General features: G+C 31.2%; 2 protein-coding genes across 5 annotated transcripts; one reads left to right on the top strand and one right to left on the bottom strand.

Annotated features, from left to right (window-relative positions):
- Positions 1 to 13,697: 13,697 nt before the first annotated feature.
- LOC112708838 (uncharacterized) lies at positions 13,698 to 17,156 on the top strand. Of its 4 annotated transcripts, none has more exons than XM_025760769.3 (5): positions 13,698 to 14,306; positions 14,526 to 14,600; positions 15,360 to 15,418; positions 15,884 to 15,962; positions 16,911 to 17,156. In XM_025760769.3, the coding sequence occupies exons 1-4, from the start codon at positions 14,158 to 14,160 to the stop codon at positions 15,937 to 15,939; spliced, it is 339 nt and encodes a 112-aa protein (XP_025616554.1). In that variant the 5' UTR covers positions 13,698 to 14,157; the 3' UTR covers positions 15,940 to 15,962; positions 16,911 to 17,156. The 4 variants fall into 4 exon arrangements, 2 of the variants coding, with proteins under 2 accessions (XP_025616554.1, XP_025616562.1); XR_003156503.3 differs by having other exon boundaries at positions 13,750 to 14,306; positions 15,360 to 15,409; XM_025760777.3 differs by having other exon boundaries at positions 13,780 to 14,306; positions 14,529 to 14,600.
- A 2,732-nt stretch (positions 17,157 to 19,888) lies between these two features.
- LOC112770737 (uncharacterized) lies at positions 19,889 to 22,640 on the bottom strand. Its single transcript, XM_072233334.1, has 3 exons — positions 22,348 to 22,640; positions 20,351 to 22,252; positions 19,889 to 20,088 (listed from the first exon to the last, which is right to left on the bottom strand). The coding sequence occupies exons 2-3, from the start codon at positions 21,726 to 21,728 to the stop codon at positions 19,889 to 19,891; spliced, it is 1,578 nt and encodes a 525-aa protein (XP_072089435.1). The 5' UTR covers positions 21,729 to 22,252; positions 22,348 to 22,640.
- Between the last annotated feature and the right edge of the window lie 1,369 nt (positions 22,641 to 24,009).

Raw genomic sequence — 24,009 nt, 5'->3', positions numbered from 1 at the left:
CATTTGTGGAGCCTACTTTCATGCGCTCGCTGGATTTGGAGGCTATGCATACACCGGAATTTCCTGAGTATATGAATGCAGGTATGTAGTTTTGATACAATGTATGATAGATTAATATGACAGATTGATTAGCTAGCTTGACTAACATGTGATCAGTAGAAATAGTAGTTGATTGTGCAAGATTTTTTTATCTGGTAACTAGCGTACTTGGCAAAATCGGAACGGATCGGTTCGGTCGACAGGATCGGACAGAATCGGTTCGACCGGATCGGACCAGACTGGACCGGTTAGACTAAAACGTACTGGACCGGTCTGACCGGACCAGGTGAACCGACCGTCTGACCGATTCGGTTGGTCGGTTGGACTACACATGGACACGAATACCAAACAAGTAACAACCCATAGGATATAAATATGTTGATATTAATTGTGTTATCTTTTTTTTTTGTTCATTTTAATTTTATTTTTATAATTTTATAATTTGATTTAATTATGACCGGATCAACCGGGTAAACCAGTGATCCGGTCGTATGACCTGGTTGATAATCAGTTTGGTGTTGCTAACTATGGTAATTAGCGTTTAGTTTTTTGGTTGATTTTTTATTTTTTGTGTATTTAATTACTTTTTTATATTTATATGTGTAATTTATAATTATTAATCAGAATACATAATTTGTGGTGTGAATGTAGCATAGCTTCCTGTTGTAGCGGATGGTGAATTCATCATGGGGATGGAATTCAGTTTTAGGGAGGTAGTGATTAAGGCGATGAAAGATTATACAATCTGTCGAGGCGTAGATTATCGGGTGTACGAGTCGGAGCCAACAACATTCTATGCTAAATGTACACAGTACGGTGCTGGTTGTGACTGGCTGATCAGGGTGAGTAAAATGTGCAAAAAGTACTGCTGAGAGATAATGAGGTACAATGATAGTCACACGTGTACTCGAGCCACCATTTCTCAAGATCATTCGAAATTGGGTTCCGACACAATTGCAGAAGCAATTAAGCCTTTGGTAGAAGTTGACCTATCTATAAAGGTCAAATAAGTCATTAGGAAGTACAGTCGAAGTTTAATTACACCGTAAGTTATCTCAAAGCCTGGTTAGCAAAGCAGAAGGCAGTGGAGTCAATTTTCGGCAGGTGGGAAGCTTCGTATGAAGCTTTGCCCATATGGTTTGAGGCCATGTGTCACAAAGAACCATCGGCGGTCGTTCACTTTGAAACAATGCCTGCGTACCAGGGTGATGACTTGGTTCCTGACATTCGTGTCTTATATCCAGTCACTGCACTTGTTAAGGCAATGTTTTACAGGCTTAATTAGTTGTTCACACGAAAAAGAGCCGAGACTGAGGCTCATATTAATGCTGGACATGTATTCTCTGAGATTGTGACTACTAAATTGCATGCAAATCAGCGGGCATCGAGAAACATCCAGGTTAGTTGCTTTGATAGACAAAATGAGGTATTTGAGGTACGTGAGATGCCTAGTGCAGTGGAGTATGCAGTCGACTTGCGTCGAAGAGTATGTGACTGTGGTGAATTCCAAGTGGATCGCATTCCGTGTCGACATGTATTTGCTTGTTGTGCAAATCAGCGACTTGATTGGCAGGTGTACGTTCATGAAGTATACAAGATAGACTAAATTTGAAGAGTTTATAGAGCTAGGTTTAGGCCACTAGAAAATCCGATGACGTGGCCTGTTTATACTGGACCTCGATTCGTAGGCAATCCATTTCTCATACGTGTTGCCAAAGGTCGGCCAAAGATAACCCGCTTCTTGAATGAAATGGACCCTCGAATGTTGCGTGCACCGAAGCGCTGTAAGCAATATGGAGCCGAAGGCCATAGCCGTAGCAGATGTCGTCAACGTGGTGGTGCAAGTGCAGATCCAGCCACATAAAACTTGTTATATTAATTTATGATGATGTTGCATGACTATTTGAACCTATTATATGGCCTTGTTATATGTATGCCTTCAGTCTCCAAAACCAAGTCAACTTTACGAAACTTTTTCTACATTCTGTCTTCCTGGGTGCAACACCAAAATGTTGGAGGAATTCGACCTCTAATGCCTCATAACTATTCAGAGTCAGTCCTATAACTGGAATACCATTTGTCGGAAGGCCATAAATTACCGCCACGTCCTCCAACGTTACAACACACTCACCAATTGAAAAATGGAACGTATGAGTTTCGGGCCGCCATCTCTCGATCAGAGCATTAACCAATGCTGACTGACATTGGACAACTCCGATCTGTGAAACGTAATAAAATCCTGTCTCCCGCAAATGCCCCTCCACAATTAGATTATATGGATCCGGTGGCAAATAATGATCACATATTAACATCTGTGAACCGTACCCTACAAAACATTACCATATATCACATTAATCAACTATAACCATACTTAATTAACATACAATATTTAACATTCTACCCTTCTCATTATCACATAAGTAACATAATATAATTAATGAATCTTAAATGAATCTAAAATATACATCTATTTATTACTATTATTTCTATCAAACTATATTTTCTAATATCTAAATCCTATTTATTTCTTAATAACAATTTCCATTCGTTTAGTATAAATAGAATGTTAAACTCAAATAAATTTAAAATTAAATCTAATTATTATTATTAGTCGACGGCAATAAAAAAATATATTCTAATATCTAAACTAAATCTTATTTGGTTTATAATAATAATTATTAATAATACCTAATTTATATTAATATAACTGATTCCTCATTTTTGTTATTTATTATTATTATTATTATTATTATTATTATTATTATTATTATTATTATCACTGTACGGACACATATAAAAAAATTAACAACCATACATAATATATTCTATTAACTAACCACATTGTTCCTAACGTAATTAACTACCTAAATTAGATTAAATTAGTAACCTAAACCTAAATTAACGGCCACCAGAAAAAAAATAATAATATATATACCTCAAGAAAAAATAATCTGTTACTTAGTTCACTAATTATACTTACACAACTATAGCACTTGAACTAACTAACAGCACACACTAACTAAATATTCAAATAAAATATTTAACTTAACCTAATTATTACTATTTAAATTAAAAAAATAATTTAGTAAAACAAACTTACATAATTAAGATGATCAAGATAATTAACAATGTGTAACTTTGAACGATTAACATCTTTTATTCTTCGTCTCTTTGACATTATTTACTTCGGTCTCCCCTCTTGGATTTTTTTGCTTCTGCTCGAGCTTCAATGGAAGAAAGGGAATGGGATTTAAAAGAGATGGAAGAGTGGAGAGTGAGTGTTAAACGAAGTAGGACACTTGAATGGATGGCTGGGGTATTACTCGAATGTCATAAGGGGTCCACTGGCTGGTTGGTGCATACGCGACGCGTGGCAGTGATACGCAAATCGGACAATCCGATTTGTTTACCCTCCACGCCAGTAATCGGACCGTCCGATTACATGCCCCCTAAATCAGACCGTCCGATTTCACCTATGCAGCCCCCACACCCATGTAATGCATGCCAGATCCAATAACTATAAAATATCCCAAACCTAGTCTCATATTAAAATTAAAAAAATGTTAGTAAAGCAGGGATAATCAAGCCTAATTCTCTATTCTACAAGATCTTTAAAAATCAATACTTCAACAAGCCTTCCTGGGCATGAGAGTCTCTTATAAGGATGAAAGATATTGAAAAAAGGCATGAAATGGAGAATTTCAAAACATGGCTCAGTGAAATTGTAGGATGATTTTTCAAAGTTCTAAGGAATGAAAACAGTAATTGATGGATGAAACGAGTTCATGCGATCTGAGAAAAATAAATGAACTTGCATATCATTTCTTCCAACATGAACGATTTAGGTAAAAGGGAATATGGAAAGCAATTTGAAAACTTATTATATGCCAATCGAAAATCAAAGTCTTCATATGAAAATTGATACACAATAGACTAGCAAATAAGGAGAAGATCCATAAACGCATATTGCTCCACTGCGCCAGAAATAATCTCTTCACGCCCTTGTATTTTGTCCAGAATGGAATAAATCATCCGTGGCCAGCTTAGTACCTATAAATCAAGTTCTTGAGCTATTGAACTTGTGGATACGCTGACAAGAGGAAGGGACTCCAACATGAACATGACTCATATTGCAAGCCGCCTACATTTAAAATCCAAAATGTAGTTAACCAAAATTATATCCATATTATTAAAAATTGGTTAACTAAAATTAAATTTTAATTGGTTAATCAAAATTAAAACTAAATTTTATTTATACAACTCTTGTTTTAAATTGGTTAACTGTTTTTTTTTTTTAAAATCGATTTTTAACGAATTTTTTTTGGAAAAATTGGTTTGTTTATATAGAAACCGGTTTTTTAAATAAAAATCGATTATTTTTACAAAATTAGTTTTAATTTTGATAACCAGTTAAAAATTAATTTTTTAATCGATTAATAAAAAAATTTATCATATAAAACCAATTTAATTAATTAACCTAAACCAAATATTTGGTTAACCAAAAAAAATTTGATTTTTTAATTAATCTTAACCATGACAATCCTAAATTATTGCTTGCCTCCTGTGGGGAATTTGATTAGACAGAAATTCCTTGGTGTTAGAGGGAAAAAAAGAAAGCTCCTAAGAAAATTCTGATCCAAGCAGTTGAAGTTTAATTTTGTTTTAGACTCTCTTTTCTTCAAATATTATTTGTTATTTTTTCTGAAAATTTTTCTTTTATGCTTTCGAGCTGTTATGTTTGAATATGACTTATAAAAAGTTGTAACGATAATTTTGTTAACGAAATATAGAAATATCTTTGATAGAAAAATTAGAAAAAGCAAAAAAAATATATATATATATATCTCTTAAAAATTCTAAGATTTTTTCGTTGAAAAAAATTCTGAGTTTAGTTTGCATAAAACTTTTCGTAAATCTTATAAAAATAAGTACCGTAACAAAAATTCTATTTTTCAAATTAATGAGATAATGCTATTAGTAAATATGCAATTTAATTATTAAATAAATAATAATATATTTGGTTATTTAAAGGAAGAAAATACTTGACATCAAATAAATGATAAGAATTTTATATTAAAAAACACGAACTCAATCTAATCAACGAAACAAGGATTAGGTTGGGTTTACGAGTTTTAAAAAACATTAATCCGCATAAAATAAACTAACTGAACAATCGAGTCTCTATCTTCATTATTGGTTGAAGCAACATCATCACCAAACTACTCCTACCTGATACATTTTGCTGTCAATTAATAACAAGCTAAGAGGTCATCTCCTTCTAGCTTGCTTGATTCAATAATGGCATTATTTATTTATTTTTTTCAAATTAATTGTGGCACAATCCCAGGATTTCATCGCATCTCTCCATGTCCATATTGGGGAGATATTATTGTGTTAGTTTAGGAAATATTTGTGTCAATTTTGGTAGTATATATTTAATGCATGTTTCTATAATATTATTTAGAGTAAAGTATTGTTTTTGTCTCTAACGTTTGGGGTAAGTTCTAAAATTGTCTCTAACGTTTCAATTGTCCTAATTAAGTTTCTAATATTTCAAAATTGACTTAATATTGTCCTGCCGTTAGGGATCTGTTAAAAGAATTGACGACGGGACAAAATTGAGACGATTTGAAACGTTAGGAACTTAAATAGGACGAAAATGTTGAGGACAAAAATGATGCATAGAAATAAATTTTAGTTTCATTCTTCAATAATATCAATTTTTTAATGTATATAGTATTCAATTATTTTTTAATAACATCTAAGTAAATTATACTTAATCACATTATTTTCATTCTAATAAATATATTTTTTCATAATTTTACACTTAAAATTATAAGTTAATATAAAAATATAAAAAAATTTATTTTGAATGAAAGTAGTGTGATTAAGTGTAATTTACTTAGATGTGATTAAAAAATAATTGAATATTATATACAGTAAAAAATTGATATTATTGAAGGATAAAATTAACGGATCCTTAACGTTTCAAAATCGTCTCAATTTTGTCCCGCCGTCAATTCTGTTAACAGATCCTTAATGGCAGAACAACATTGAACCAATTTTGAAACGTTAAAGACTTAAATAGGACGATTGAAACATTAGAGACAACTTTAGAACTTATCCCAAACGTTGGAGACAAAAACTATAAAAGTAAAATTTTTACATTTTTTTTAATGAATTGGAAACTGAATTATTTCACATATCATTTAAGATCGATGATGTTGATGAGTGGGTAAATATTTCACCCAAAATATATAAATCCAACTTCTCTAGTTTGAGAACTATATATTATTGGTTGTTTATTACTATGAGGTAGTGCATTTTTATAATTTATATGGTGAAATATAGACATAAATAAACTTAAAATATACCGTATTATTTTTAAATTAGTCAAATTTATATTGAATTATCACTCTCTGTTATTGACAAAATTATAATAAGAAAAGTTATTTAGAAGTCACAATTAATCTTTCTAAGTCTTAATTTTTAAATAAAAAATTAAAATTTTTACTATTTTTATATTTTTAAAAATAATATATATTTAAATTTTTATATATTTAAATATTAAAAAGATAATTACCAATAAATTATAATTTAAATAGTATAATTTTTTAATATTCATTTAAAAATTATAGGTTCAAACTTTCCATCTTAAAAAAAAATACAAAGATGATTAGGACGACAGATTAAAACTCCAATCATCAATCTTCTACGGACTTCAGGTGAGAATTTAATGTTATTGCATCCATACTTTAAAAGCTTTGATGACTATCCCCTTAGTCACTCATCACTTTGTATTAGTATTGCAATAATTAAACCTTGCTCAATAATGACAAAAGTATCACTTCTGTTGTAAATTCAAATGTTTTTATCAATTAAATTTAATTAAGTTAATACAAATTAAATCTATAATATATACATAAATAACACATTTTTTTGTGATTTTTCTCTTTCTTAATTTATGCATTTCCTTTTTTTTTGTTCTTTTATTATTATTGTTACTGTTGCTACAATTTTTTTAAATTTTTTCACCTCCTCTTTTTTATTGCAACATTTTTTGTTTTTTATTTATTTTATTTATTTTTATTTTTTTAAAAAGATAAAATAAAAAGGAGAATATAAAAAAAGAAAATAATAATAAAAAAGAGGAGAGGGAGAATTTTAAATTGTATATATTTATTAGGAAAATAGCACCGAAACTTTTTATGACGCAAAAAATTTTTGAATTTTGATATAGAAAATTTTTAAGCATGAAATGGAAAATTTTTTAATGAATTAAAAGTTATCAGAAATAAAATAGCACCAAAATTTCTTAATTTTAATACAAAAAAAATTTTAACTGTGACATAAATTTTTTAATAAATTAAAAATTATTAGAAAATTTTTTAACTTGTGGTCCTATGAAGATTTCTTATATCATTCATAAAAAAATATGTGTTATTTCAAATTAAAGAATATTATTTTTATATCATTAAACTTTTTTTATTTAAATTTTTATTTTTTTTTGTTTTTATTCTTCTTAAAAAGATAAAATAATAATAAAAAGAAGGGAAGTATGAATATGTTAAATATAATGTCCGCACGTAAATTTGACTTTATCAAACTTGGTTAAAAAAAGTTGTTTAGCATTTCTGCAAAAATATATAGTATTAACATTTCCTATTATATTTAATTATATTAGTAATATATATATTTTATGAGTTTAATTATGATGTATACATAATATAAAATAGTTTATATATAACATAAATTACATATTTAATTAATTTTTTTAAATAATTATTCACATCATATATGTAAAAAAATAATTATTTTTATTAACATATTAATTTATAATTACTTTATATGCAAAATAGTTTTTTATGAACATACATGGATATTAAATTTATATTTTTATTGTGAATGGGTTTGTGCATTATTTTTGTTAGTAGTTTTTTGAATTTCAAGGTATCTATATTTAATGATCTCTCTTATCAAATAATACTTTCTCAAGATATACTTTGATGTGATTTTGGCTCTTTCATTTGAGTAAGAGCTCCATTATTGTTGCACAGTATTAAAAGTGATTTTTTTTTAAATTGAAGACACCACACCATGCTCAATATGAACTTCTTCATCCAAACAACTTTTTTATCAATCTCACTTGCTGCGATGTACTTAGCTTCAGTAGTTGAATCAGTTACAGTGGCTTGTTTGAAATTTTTTTAATTCATTGCATTATCATTTAAGGTGAAAACATAATCTAAAGTAGATTTGCTATCATCTTTGTTTGAGGCAAAACTTGCGTTAGTTTGAAATTTTTTTGTGTTAGTTCAGAATCTCTATAGATAAAGAACTGGTCTTTGGTTCTTCTTAAGTATTTAAGAATGGAATTAACCGCCTTTCAATGTTTCTCACCAGGCTTTGCCTGATATTGACTAACTACAACTAGCACATATGCGACACCGGGACATGTACATATCATCGTATACATGATAGCTCCTACTGCACTAGCATATGGTACTCTAATAATGCATACTTTCTCTTCAGGAGTCTTAGAACAATCTTTTTTGTTGATAGTAATTCTAGTGCCTATTGATAAATAGTTTTTTTTTAAATATTTCATGTTATACATTTTTAATATGGTATTAATGTACATAAATTGTAAGAGTCTAAACAATTTTTTAGATCTATTTATATAGATTTTAATTCAAAGAATATAGATTGCTTCTCCCAAATCTTTCATGGAGAATTGTTGAGATAGTCAAGCTTTGGTATTTTGTAATGATGATACATCATTTTCTATGAGCAATATGTCATCAACATAGGGTACAAAAAAATGATTGTACTCCTTCTAAACTTTTTGGAGATATAAGAATCCTCTTCAATTCGGACAAAAATGATTTTTTTGATTGTCTTATTAAAAAAAAATATTCTAACTTCTAGAAACTTACCCATAAATGATCTGTTGTAGCTTACAAACTTTGCTATAATTAAACTGGAGTGTGAAACCTTCAGATTGATGTATCATGTACATATTTTCTTGGAGTTCTCCATTAAAGAAAGCTACTTTCACATTCATTTTTCATATTTTATAATAATTGTATGTTAATATAGCAAGTAGAATCCAAATAGATTTGAACATTATCACATGAGAAAATATTTTCTCATAATCTATCATTTTCTTTTGACGATATCCCTTGGCAACTAGACAGGTTTTATAGGTCACCACCTTACTATTTATTCAATCTTTTTCTTATAAACTCATTTGCAACCAATAGATTTTATATCTTTTGAGGGTTCAAGCAAAGTCCAAACATTGTTGATTTTCATGGACTCCATTTTGGATTTCATGGCATTCTACTATTTTAGACTTTTAGAACTTTGCATTGCTTTTTTATAGGTTTTAGATTATCATCGATTCCATTTTTCACAACATTTTGCACCATTAGATTTAGCCTTAATGGTGGATAATATTCTCTTGTAGACCATCAAAAAGGTATTTTTTATACTAAATTCGGAGGTTGTTGAACCAATTCTAAGGGTAGTACAAAGATTGGTTCATTAACTTCTCTTTGGATTACTATTGATTCTTTATTCTTAACCGTTGAAGATGAAAAATTTGGTATCGGTTTGAGTACATTCAAAATCGGTTGCTCAACTTGAATTTCATATTCTTGAGCTTATACTTTTTCATTGGTTTCTTAAACTTCATCAAGTTCTATTTCTTTATCTTATCTTTCTTCACAAAAAAATTTATTTTTTAAAAAAGTTCTACCTCTTGCCACAAACACTTTGTGGTTAGAAGGATGATAAAAATAATAATTCATTATTTTTTTAGGGTACCCAATGAATCTATATTTATTGAACCTAGTATCAAGTTTATTACTCTACATTCTCTTAACATATACTGGACATCTCTAAACTCTAATGAGTTTAAGACTTGGTTTACGTCCTTTGCATATCTCATATGGTGTTGAAGAAACTACTTTAGTAGTACTTTATGTAGCAAATAAGTCGCTGATTCAAAATCATAATCCCATAAGTTTAATGGAAGATCAATAAAACCATCATGAATCAAACCATATATAATAAAGTTCGATTCATCCTTTCTGATACACCATTGTGTTGTGGAATACCAAGAGGTGTTCATTTGAGAAAGAATTTCATTTTTTTTAAGTACTCAAGAAAATAATCATTTAGATATTCTCTTTTTCTATCAGATCTAAGCACCTTAATAATTTTATCTTATTTAGATTTGTGTTTCATAAGATACACTGTTATATCTAGACATATCTTCAGTGAAAGTGATAAAATAAGAATATTCTTTTTTACTTGAATTTTTATGGGTCCACAAACATCTGTATGTATCCATCCCAATAATTCTGTAACCCTTTTTCCATGTCCCATAAATAAAATTTTGGTCATTTTTTTAAGCAGAATTTATAAATTACATATGATTCATAATTATATTTGCAATGGTAACTTTTCTTGTGTAACTTAGAGATCCCTTCCTCCCTATATAATGATGTCTACAATATGAAAGGTATGATTCACTTACTTCATTATCCGAACTCTTTTGACAATAGAAATATGCATAACAAAATTACTATCCAAATTTAGAAGAATATAAATGTTATATTGAAGATAGCCATTTATGTATAAATCATCACTATAATATAGAACAAATGTCATTTTTAATATTAAATTAAAAATCACGTGCCTAACATAGAAATAGAAATAATATTTGCAACAAAATGTAAAACATAATGATAATTCTCCAATACTAATGTCTTGCCTATAGACATTGTTAAAGAAATAAATCATATAGCTACAACAACATAATTTGCTCTGTTCCCAACTTGAAAGTAAGTTTCTTCCTTTTTCGGTCATCTGCTTACTCATCGTCCATTTTTTTTAACAAAGAAAAACTCAACACACTAAAGTGGAGCGACACAAAGAACCAAGACACAAGAAAAAAGGTAAAAACAAAAAGTACCAAAGCGACTAATCCATTGTCGTCTCCGGCATTACCATCAACAACCTCATGGATCAGCACCAGACCACTCTTTGAAGCTCAACACTGACCTCAATTTGATGTCCTCAACTCTACCTTCTTCATTCTTAAATATTCTCACATTTCGTTTCATCCAATTATTCCAAATTATTGTACAGAATCCAACCAACCGCTTATTCTACTCAATTTTTCTGCCAGACTCTTCTGTCTAACTTTCAAACAGGTTCTTGATCGTGCTCGGAACAACCCAAACTGTATCAAAGTATGTCAACCAAGTACACCACACCCGCCAAGTAAATCCATAGCAGATAAACAAATGATTAACAACATACTCGTAGTCCATTTCTCTTTGGTTTTTAGAGAAGCAACGTACTCCTTAAATTTTTTTTCAATGACCTTTGCTTAGCAATAAAAATATTCAACGTCATTTTTGTCAGTATTTTCTTGCTTATTCTTGGGTTTGGTCACACCACCCTTGGGTGCAATCGATTCTCTTTTAGAATTATTCTTTTCATTTCTTTTTCTGGTTCATTTTTCTTTCTTCTTAGAAAAGTTACTAACTACCATAGTAACTCTTTTTTTTCTCAGATACAATTTGATTCTCATAATCAAGTAGGATGCTAAACATCTCATGAAGATCACAACTTACTTTTATCATATTAAAGATAATAATGAACTATAAAAAGGTTTCTGAGAGATAATATAAGATCAAATTTTGTAAGCGTTCTTTGACTAATGTGCATCCCAACTTCTCAAGTTGTTCAATAAGATCAATCATCTTAAGAACACAGGATCCGACAGCCAATGTGGATCTAAACATAATTTTGGACACTTAATATCGGGTTGTCTTACTTTATGTACTATATATCTTCTTAAGATGTTCAACAATAGTTGGTGGATCCATATCCTAATATTGTCTTTAAGATTAGAACCCATGGTTGCACATTTGACAGTAAGACAACTTTTCAAATAATTCTCATAGGCAATAAGACAACTTTTTAAATACTTCTCATAAGTTTTTGTTGCCTCATCATCAATACTTCTATCCTCTTTAGGGATTGGAGTCATAACAGCAAGCGTATCAATTATATCAATTAGTTTTTCATGCGTGAGAATAATTTTTAAGTTGCGATACCAGTCATCATAATTGGCTCCAACCAATTTGTTATTTTCAAGTATGCTATGCAATGATAGAGCAAACATATTATTTATGAATCTAAACAGAAAAAATAAATGTGAGTATATGTTCACACACATAAATAACACTTTTTATAATAAATATTATTATAAAAAGATAAGAAATATTTATTCTTTAAATTAAGTATTAAGAAATATTTAAAATTATGAATAAGTTCTTTAGTTGTCAAGTCATTACTCATGTATATTTCAAATAAATGATAAAATGTATCCCATACAATTCTAATCTCAAATAGTTACTTGGTTGTCAGGTCATTATTTAATTAAATTATATTTTATACTCCTAGGTTGTCTAGGTTTAAGTAAAAATTATTCATTCCATGCATCAAATACTTATATAAATTTTATCTTTGAGTATAAATCTTCTGAGTCGCTCCTCATAAACAAAATATAAAATTTATTTATCTTTCTCTTTTTTTATTTCTTAAATAAAAAATAATATGTTCCTTAACATACACAGTTTTCATAACATGCAATATAAATTTATAATTTCGATAATAGCATTTCATGCCATATATTATGAATCACCTTCATTAACTATGTATAATAACAAAAATTGAATTAATCCTATTACTTTGTAAATTTTGGTAATTAAAAATAAAATTTTAAATACAAAAAGATCATAACTCTAATAACACGGTATGATTACGAAGTATTCTTACCACACAACGAAAATGATAAAGTAATCCTATTGATATATTTTGTCTTTAAAATAATATTAAAATAAGATGGACTAAATGACAATACCTGAGTACACTAGTGAAAAAGTTTTCTCCTTCGATGGTACGAAAACTCTGTGTGTCCACACTGAGATTGATCCTTGCTGTCAACTATTTGATCAATGGACTTAATTGAAAAACCTCTTGCAACTCCTTGCACCAGAAATTCCTCTCCAAGGGTATTAAATCTCAATTCAAATCTTATTTTATCTTATTTCAAATCGAATTCTTATGAATTAAATTACAACTCAATTTAAAAAGAATCACTTAAGAAATTATCCATATTTAAAATTCATCATAGAATAAATAATTAATTATTTAATATTCCCAATTATCATTATTATTAGGGCAAATGGCACAAACAAAATAATTGAAGTTCATATTTATACAAATGCAATTTTCTGAAACAGGTTACATTTGTGTCCTATATCAACTCTATGTAAACTGCGGCAGCCTACCACGTTTTACCATCTTCATGTAATCCGTAACACCCTATCGCGGATTACAAGCAACCATCAATTAACTATAATCCGCTGTGCTTTTTATAGAATGGGCTACGCTTTTCTCCGTGTTCCCCTTTTATAAGAGAATAGGAAACACAATTGTAGCATCATTTAAAAAGTGTAGCCTTAGATACAATAAAAATCACTTATAAAGCGTAGCCTTATGTTAATATCTATGGGTACACTTTTTATACCAAAAGAAGCGCTTTTAAAGAGTAACATATTTGCTATATTTTGAGTGCACTTTAAAAGCGTAGCCTAATGTATCTAGACCAAATGCACCCAAACACTTAATAATTTTTCTTTTCCTTATCACCAAATCACACTCACATTTGAATACCCTCACTTTCGCCATCTGATCAGAAAAAAGTTTCGCCCCTCACCTTCGCAAATCACCTTCGAATTAATTCTTCAAAACCCTAACCCTAACACACCCACACACTCACACTCATTCTCACCATCACTCACCACCCCCACCACGCCCCTTTTCACACACACACACACCCAGATCCGAGAGAAAGAGTGAACCAGAGGGAGGAGAGGAGGAGACGGAGATGAGAGAGCGCGATCGAGAGAATGGAGAGTGAGAGGGGGTCACCGCCGCAACGTCGCTGCTGCCGCCGCCATTGCCGTCGCGGAGCAGGGAGCCCAGAGGGGAGAGAGAGACGATTTGCAGACGAGATGGAGAGAGAGGACGAAGATGCGACGCAAGAGAGGAGGTTGTGCCGCCGTGCACTGTCGTCGCTCCTGGGGTCGATTGAAGCCGCCGCCGCAGCTAGGGCTTGCCGTGCTCCTGGGGTCGATCTCTGCGCTTCTCATCGTTGTCTCTGTGCTCACGTCGTCGATTAGGTATGTATTAATTTCTATTTGGTTCTGAAATTTCAGGGGTTCCGATTTTTGAAAGCGGTTTCCGGTCGGTAATCACAAACACAGCTACTATGCTCTTATTTATTTCTTGTATTTCAATTACAATGTTGAAATTTGAGAGTAAACCAAGTTGATGCATGAGCCAGATACGCCATTGTTGTGGTAATTTCAGAGATAATAGTGTGTTAAGTTCTTTTTCAGAAGGGAGCTCAAAGAGTTAGGTGTGACACTTCCAAAGGATGCATTCGAACTGATTTTTGTTTTCCTCCAAGAGTGGTAAGTGGTGTCTGCTCTCTGCTGCATCACTTTAGTTTTGTCTCCATATTGATTCTGTTTTTATTTTTTTAAGTTGATATATAATTAATTAGTTAATTAGTCCTTTATGGAAGACATGCATAACTTCCACCAAAGCTTCCAGAAATTTGATTCCCTGCCCACTACTACTACCATAGTACTAACTGTCAAGCATTTTTTGTGTTTTTGTTAATTTCTTTTTCTCCAATCCGTAAGATTTGATCATTGAATAGTATACTAACTTCTACTGTATTTACGATTTGCTCGAATTATTCAATTGGGTTTCCTTGAATTTTTGGTTTCAATATTCAATAGAAACACCGCACAATTTGTCTATGTGCGTAGCTATTATTGTTGAAATAATTTGCATATCCTGAATGTTCAATACATGTTTAATTAATGCTTTTCCTCTACCATGTTTCATATTGTAAGTTGTAATTTCTATCTCATTAGCATGTGAATCAAATTAAAAATTAATTTCATAGAAAAATTGGTTCACATGGCTGCAATTCCTGCATTGATGCAGTTTCAGTGGTTATAGTAACAACAATGTTTATGCTGCATTCATGACTGTGTCTACAAAATGTTGATTAGGTACCATGTTACTAGTTGACGGAGTTCGTTAGTTGAGTGAACTTATACAATTGTGTTTATTAATTGGTGAAAGATACAAATTATTGTTGAAGAATTTGGAATTAAGTTCTGCATTTTGTCATTTCTTTTTATGCTTTGGCCTTTCAGGGACAAACTCCACTTTTCCCCAAAATTTCAGCCACGAGGCTGCTGGACATGTAATTTTGGTATTTCTTTTTCTGTGTGGTTAATTTAGAAGTATGCTGTATTTGCATTTGAATTACATATGATTGAAGAACAGGGATTTTATAAGGATGTTGAAACTTGAAACAAAGAAATGGACTACTGACTCATTAAAATTTTGAAAATGATCAGTTCGGATGCTTGGCTAAGCGTATTAGTGGAGACATTCAATGATTGTCACATAGGAATTGAAACTTGATCTCTTATTTTCTGTAATTATGCTTGGCTAAGTGCTTCAGTATAATTTTACTTTGGTGCATGCTCTGTGCAGTTATTTAGGGATATTGGCTTAGCATTTTATTGAGAATTATTATATGCATTTTCTGTAATTTGCATTTGAGTTTATTATGAATGCTGACCAATGAATTTTATTGACAATTATTATATGAAATTGCTTTACATTACACTTTTATGATTTTGACTGAAAATTCTTATTTGTTTTGTATTAGAATCTTGGCAAATAGACATTCTGCACATAGGAAGCTGCAATACATATCAAAGTTAGAGAGAAGTGTAACTTCATTTCAGGTTAGTTATTTATTGCGGCATATAATTTAGCAATAACTTGCACCAATTTGTAATTTAGATATTACTTGCTCTGTTTCTTTTTTTTCCACACCTTCCTCACACACGCCCTTCCCCTAACTTGACTATTATACCCTAATCTCAATTCGTAATTTAGTAATACTATAATCATCATGACTTAATATCATAGGCCCAAATGGAATGCCAAACTTCGATGCCTTCTTAATAATACTATTAATAGAAAACTTATTTTAAGAAGAGTAAGTAATTAATTGTAAATTAAAAAAATAATAATTATTTAAAAGTTTCAAAATATTAGCATCTGTGTGTTCTATTTCATTGAGTATAAAAATTAACTCTCCCTCTTATTCATAATATGATATGTCTTCTCCATGCAAAACACGAGATCCTTTTCAACACTGACATCCATTTTTGCATTCAGTATCTTTCTTCCTCTCGTAAAGTCTTATATAATTATAAAATAAAAATAAAAATAAAAATAAATAAAATATGCAAAAAATGCCCCCTTTTGCTTAGTTACAGTTCCCACAAGCAATCCCCCAGAAGTGGTTAATGACTAATGAGTAATCACACTACCATTACCAATTACCAAATGTCACATTGGACAGCACCAACAGGCAAATCATTGTATATTACACAATTTAATCTCCTTAATAATTGATTGGATATAAACTGCAACTTGAATATTTCTTGTGAATCTGCTTGTTCCCCCAATCATTTATAGCATTTTATCTAGCTTATGCTTTTTTTTTATCTTTGAATTCTAAATTTGGATTTGTGAAATACTACTATGCATTGGTGAAACTTGCACACAGTACAGAAAGAATTAATGATATCAGTCATTGATAGTTTTGAGTTTGATTTTTTAATTTTTATAATTGCGAATGTCATTATAAATATTTTTCTAATTTTTTTTATATAATTATGCAGGATAATATTGAGGATGATAATAAAGATTAAGCTGATTATTATTGTGGTTTATTGGCTAAGATAGAGTAGTGTTAGGAATGGATATATGTATGGTTGACTAATGACTTTTATTAGAAGATACTTATGTAGGATATAATATTATAGTTTTTCGTAGAGTATTAGTAGTAAATTCTAAATGTATCATGATTATTTTGGTATGACTGCTTACTTTAGTATGAGATGTATGAATATTCAAAATTAACTTCATTCTAGTATTTTTGGATCATTATTATAAATATATTTTGGTTACGGATAATTTTTATTATTTAAAGAAATTATTTAGTATAATTATGTTGTATTAATAATTATTAGAATATTATATATATACAGAAAATTAAAAAAAATAATAAGGGACCTAAGGCTACACTTATATACAGTAGCCATGGTATACAAAAAAAAAAGGAGGGACCTAAGGCTACGCTTATAAAAAGTAGCTATGGTATACAATGTGGTTACGCTTTACAAGTGATGCAGTAGCATTGAAAAGCGTAGCCTATTCTGGAAAAATGAAAGCTGAAAAGCGTAGCTTTTGGTTCTAGACAGCATCATTTGAAAAGCGTAGCCTATTCCTAAACGCCAAAAGTGTAGTCCTTGGTGCAGAAAAGCGTAGCCTTTGAGAATAGGCAACGGCCGAATAGGAATCACCTCAAAAAGCGTAGCCGTAGCCTAAAGCATCATTTTTTTCACTTTTGGCTACACTTTTCAAGTGTACCTGAATCGGTGTTTTTCTTGTAGTGTTGAGCAAATCAACAAGCTAATGAAATCACTTCTGCCTATCGCGATTTACATGTAGTAGTGTTATAAAACCGCGACATCTAGCGACAGATTGTTCATTCAAGTGCTTGAGAAAAATTGGAATTGGGAGAATCACGTGAGCACCATACTCTAGTGGGGTCATGGAATAAAAACATTTGTATCGAATGAATGGTGATGCTCACGTTGCTGGAGGCATCAATGTCAGTTACTTTTTTTTAACTATAAGACTTTTCGTTGTAGTAAAACATTGGCGGTAGTTGTTTATATGCTAGTCTTTTTATACTTTTTCTCACCTTACATTTGTATAGTGTTTGTATATTTGAAAGATTAGATAAATAACATGCATTTATATTTAAAATTTGATTAGAAAATTTTTATAAATAATTTATGTGTTAGTCTTTTATTTGCTAAGATTTGATTAATACGTATTTATCTTTTTTGTATGATGCAGCCAACTAGATGTATTTATAATGTTAGAATGCAACAGAATATGCCTCTACATGATTGGATCATACCTTATTTAGAAACTGCTAGTTTGTATCACTTAGCTAGGTTGTGCACTCATTGGTTCTAGCCAGATGAGCCTATGGTGAGCACATTCATTGAGAGGTGGTATTTTGAGATGCACATCTTCTACATATTGTCCGGAGAGTGTACCATCATGATGTAGGATTTGGCGTATTAGTTGGGGTTTTCCGTTGATGGGGCGGCTGTTAGTGTGTGCCTCACTAACTTCAAACAATTCATTCCTAATGGAAAACCAGTTTGGGAGTGGTTTTAGGATTTACTTGGAGAAAGAAATAGGTAAAAAAGAGAATAGCGGTACAAGTTTCGAAAACGAAGGCAAATAGAGTGATTCTCCAACGGAATAAAGTTAAGCAGATGACGATCTACCTCACATGGTTCCATGAGAGATTTAGAGTGCTCCCAGCCGATGCTAGTGAGGACACAGTCCATATATATGCTCGTTCTTACATTATGATGCTACTATCCACTCAACTTTTTGGTGACAAGAATGGAAATCGGGTTCGCCTTCAGTGGTTGCCATATATGGCAAAGCTTGACGAGTTGGAAAATTATAGCTGGGGTTCAACTGCATTGGCATGATTGTATAGATCCATGTGTCGAGTGACTAACATAAATGTCACTATCTTGGTTGAACCACTTTAGCTACTACAATTTTGGATATTCTGGAAGTTCCTTACGTTGAAACCTTATGGTTTTGACACATTTGCTTTTCTATTGAAATGCAGAGGAAGGAAGTTTGGACCAAAAGAGCAGAGGTTTAATCTATCCAACAAACCTGTATCCAGGTATTGTTTAATGTTTTTGCGTTATACATGTTTATTTTAATGTATTATCCTTTATTTGACTCTACTAACAAAGAAATTTGTAGGTGAGCGTGTTATCTTCTGATTTCGGATGCCAAGGAGCAAAAAATTTAATAAATGAGATCTATTAATTTTTATCTAATGAAGATTATTATATATATTCGAATCACTAATATTCTAATTTTAGTAGTTCTATGCTTAAAAATAATTTAAATTAAAAGTACTCAAAAACATATAGCCCATTATTACGATCCCTATCATAATTATTCGTTTTTAATTTTAATGAAGGACGTTATGATCAATTATGAAATCTAATTCTCTTATAAAAAGAAAAAATAACAATTGTTCATACCTCTTCCTATTAAAAGAATTAGGCCCAAAATAATCAAAAGTCTCATCAATGATCTACAGACTAGAGTCCAGATCCACTATCTGATCTCACGGAGGTCGGTCACAGTAACATAGACTTATCCCTAACTTGTTCTGATAAATATCCAACTCCTACAATCTCTCCTACTAATTTAGAAAGAAGATCTCAAGAACCTCCCTAACAAAAGGGAGTAATTGGAAAAATACATGATGTTACTAGCATTATCACAGTAAATGCAAAAAATCACTAAATCAAAAAGACAAGAATAATCTTTATTAGCAACAATATAACACAAACCTCAAAATCAACAAATAGCACAAATTCCACAAGAACCCAACAACAACAAAAAAATCATGCATTCCGATACAGAGCCAACATCTGTCACCCTCGTCATCATAGTTTAATTTATAACAGAAACAACGTCATAACACTAACAAAAATTCCAAAAATAGTGAATATTTAACATACTTGATCACCAAAATTCAAACATCATACAGATGCACTTGGACAAATAAGAAATTTGGAGAGGGAGATTGAACCATTGAATGACTATACTTGATTCGGATTCGAAAACAATGTGCCAGCGTTGCTCTCTCGGAAGGCCTGCAACAGCGACCAAATAAACGGGCTGGCGGCAGGAGGAGATCGGTGTCGAAGGGCCGGCGACGCTGGCTCAGAAAACCTACAAACAGTGGCGGAACCAGAAATTTCATAAGAGGGGGGCCAATTAAATATAAAATATAACAAAAAATTAACAAAATATGATTTGTAGCATATATATCAAAAAAGTAATTATATTATATAAAAGTCAATGTTCAACTACATACTTTAAGATTTTGATATTTTTAAACTTGCTCGACGATGCTTCATGGAACTAAAATCATCAATTATCATCTCTGAAGTGAATTTTGAAGCAATTTCCTTTTCAATATATACAATCATACAATCTGCTAAAAATTCATCTTCCATCTTGTTTCGAAGCCTTGTTTTAATAATCTTCATAGCTGAAAAGGCCCGTTCAGTTGTTGCTGTTGTCACAGGAAGAGTCAAAACAAGACGAATTAATCTATCAATTAAAGGATATATATTTGATTTTCCTGTCTCTGTCAATTTTTGACACAATTCAGCAAGAGTAGACAAATTCTGAAAATCTGGAGCTTTAACCACATCAAGTTCATAATGTTGTAACTCATAATCCAATTGAATCTTTTCTTGCTCAGAAAAATCTAAAGAATAGAAATTCTTTACAAGATTGCATATGTTGCAAACACTGAATAACTTGAAAGCATCTTTAGGATCTAGAGATGTACTCAGTATGAGGAGCTCGGTTGCTTGCTCACTAAATCTACTATTTAGCTCTTTCAATTGAAAATCTATCACGCTAGTAAAAATGTCAACACGATAGTGGTGTTCAACAGTGACAACATCCTTTTTACGACGAGACCGAATTATGTCACTAAAAGAAGCACCCATATCAGGTATCTGAATAGCATGATCATTGCAGAAAGAACTAACTTTCTCCAAAAGTGCTCCCCAACTACTATCTCTTAACTGTTGAATCAATGACTTTGTACTAGAAACCAGATGCATAGCATTCAAAATGTCTTGAGATTTTTGTTGCAATGCTTGACAAAGTTTATCAGTGATTCCCATGATTTCTTTCATCATATGCAAAATGAAAACAAAATCAAATGATAATAAAGATTTAAGAGCATAAGTAGCATCACCACGTTGAGAATATGTAGATCCATTAGTAGCCAAATCTTCCAGAACTGAAGTTGTTGCTCCAAACATACGTAAAAGGCTACAAATTGAGTTGAAGTGAGAGCTCCACCTGGTATCTCCTGATCTTTTTAATGTGCCAATTTGATTTGCTCCTCTTCCTGTTTCAATTTGATTAGTTGCAACTAAATGGGAAATTTCAGTTGCATAAGCAGATCGTAATTCATCATTGCGTTTGCAAGAAGAGCACACAACATTGATAATATTACTCAAACTTTGGAAAAAAGCATGAACATCAACAACTTCTTTAGCCGCAGCAACAAGAGCTAGCTGTAATTGATGAGCAAAGCAATGAACATAATATGCATAAGGACATTCTTGAATAATTAAAGCTTGTAACCCTTTCCACTCTCCACGCATATTACTAGCTCCGTCATACCCTTGACCTCGAACATTTTGAATGTTGAGATTGTGATGAGATAATGCAGAACAAATCTCTTGTTTTAGAGTAGCAGAAGTAGTATCTTTGACATGAACAACATCTATTAGCCTTTCTTTGACAAATCCATGCTTATCAACAAATCTAACAACAAGTGCCATTTGTTCTCTTCTAGATTCATCTCTAGCTTCATCAACATTTCATCTTGTTGATTGATAGGATAATTCCAAATTTGCGGACGCTTTCCGGGATCACGCATCAATGTATCAATATTAACTTGATCTATTTCAGTCCTTGCTATTTTGGAAGCAGGGGGTTGAATATCTTGCTCAACAAGTTGTGTCACAGGTTGTTCAATAATATTTTGAACATTACTCAAAGAATCTGAAGCTGAATTTTGTTCATCATATATTCTCTCTTTTCTCTTGAAAAATGAGTGAATTGTTTTCATCTTTGACATTTTTAACTTAACTTGAACTATCTAACAAAAAAAAACAAAAATAATTGCATATATATTATTTTCTTAAAAAAAATATTAAACCTATTGAGCAATAACAAATAATTTTAGAAACACAAATATATAATAACCAAAAATAAAGTTATTGATTTACCTGATTATTTTTTGTTCCAAGTCTCACAAAAAAATAATTCTATTGAGTTTTGTCCTCACTTCAATCTTTGAACACTGTCCATTATAAAAAAAAATAAATTAATTATTTTAAATAAATAATGTAAATAATACTTGACATTGTCATTAACTTAAAAAAAATTGAAATATACCTCTTTGAATCTTTGTTGTGCATTCAATGGTTAATATTTTGTTGTTCACTTCTCTTCAATGGTTTTTCTTCATATGTCTTGTTTTGGTATGGAAAGAAAATTAGAATGAGAAGAGTAGAAGACCAAAAGTTTGGGAATCACTAAAAGAGAGAGAAAAGTGGCGCTATGCCTATGATAGTTTGAAACAAATATTTGAAAAATGTACTAGGGTTACTTTAATTAATAGTATGGGCTTGGACTAGTATAATAGAACCATTTTTATTAATTATTAGAATGGGCTATTTGTTAACAAGAGCAACAATAATTCAAATATCTAATACATAATGCAGTTTTTAGTTTTTTTAATTTATAAAATTTTGTAAGTTATATTTTTTTTTAATATTATATATAAAAAATTTAATATTATTAATTATTACTATTTACTATTTTTTTTAAAAAAATTTGGGGGAGACCATGGCCACCTTAGGTCCCCCGTGGATCCGCCACTGCCTACAAAGGCAAAAACTCAAACGTGTCTCGCGTGAAGTGTGATGCGTCAATGGTCATACCTAGTGGCGGTCTACAGCGGTGATGGGGGGCTCACGAACTCTTGACAGTGCAACGACAAGTCTACGATGGAAGGCACGCGGCAGAAAGACGGCGAGTGAGAGATCGGCTCCACGTGAGGAAGGGTGGCCGAAGGGACGCAATGACGATGCGCAGACATCCGATGCTAGCTGTCTTCCTTGCATGAAAGGCGGATGATGAGGTGGCAGCGGCAATGGATGTAAGGAGATTAGGGTAGAGGCATGACGAACAAAGCGGCTATGGTCTTTGGCAAGAAGGCGGTGCGACGTGGGGGATTATGGTGGAGGCGCGACAAACGAATTGGAGAAAGGACAGCGTGGGCGGGCTGGAGGGCTTGGGAGAAAGAGATTAGGATTTTTGGGGAGTGAAAATGAAAATAAAATTAGGATAAATTTTGATTAGTGATAATTCAATTCTTAATTTTTAAAAAATAAAACAAATATCTATTAATTAGAGTTGTTTAAAAAGTTGCTTGGTTTGAGTTGTCTATCTATATTTTTTTTATAAAAAAAAAAATTTCCTTCAAATAATATATACGATCTTTAACTTGAATGTGGCACTTAATGCCGAAAATTAAATAGCCTCCATGATACTTATGATAGTAGACTTTTTAGAAGAGAAATAAACCACTTTTGGGTCTCCTTTTTCCTAACTCCATTGCTCAAACTGTTTGATACTTTGATAGATACATATCGTGAAGTAAACCGCGGTTTCCGCCGTATTTTGAATGAGTCAGATTAAACATTTTTGTTTTTTTTCTTTGTTCTTCAATCTTCATTGAAGCCTCATTATGTCAACTAGGCACGCTATATATTAGTCGAAAGTCAAACCAACATTCACTTTTTTCTTATTTGACCACGTGAATAATTTACTAATGAAATGGTATACCAAATCTCCTAATTTATTTAGTTTACTTTTAATTAGGTTTGTGACCCGGTCTAGCCTAATCTTACATTAATTGATGAAATTGAACAACGTACTTATTATTTTGTGTTTAGTTAATGCATAAAGCTTTAATAAATACGTCAATGAGGTAACGTAGCAAAAACACAAATTTGACATAAACTTAAATCTCCTGAAAAGATCAAAAGAAAC

The sequence above is a fragment of the Arachis hypogaea genome, chromosome 1 (assembly GCF_003086295.3).
Source record: "Arachis hypogaea cultivar Tifrunner chromosome 1, arahy.Tifrunner.gnm2.J5K5, whole genome shotgun sequence".
Taxonomy (NCBI): Eukaryota; Viridiplantae; Streptophyta; class Magnoliopsida; order Fabales; family Fabaceae; genus Arachis; species Arachis hypogaea.
Note: the sequence above shows the minus strand (reverse complement) of the source record. Positions and strands in the feature narration are given on the sequence as shown.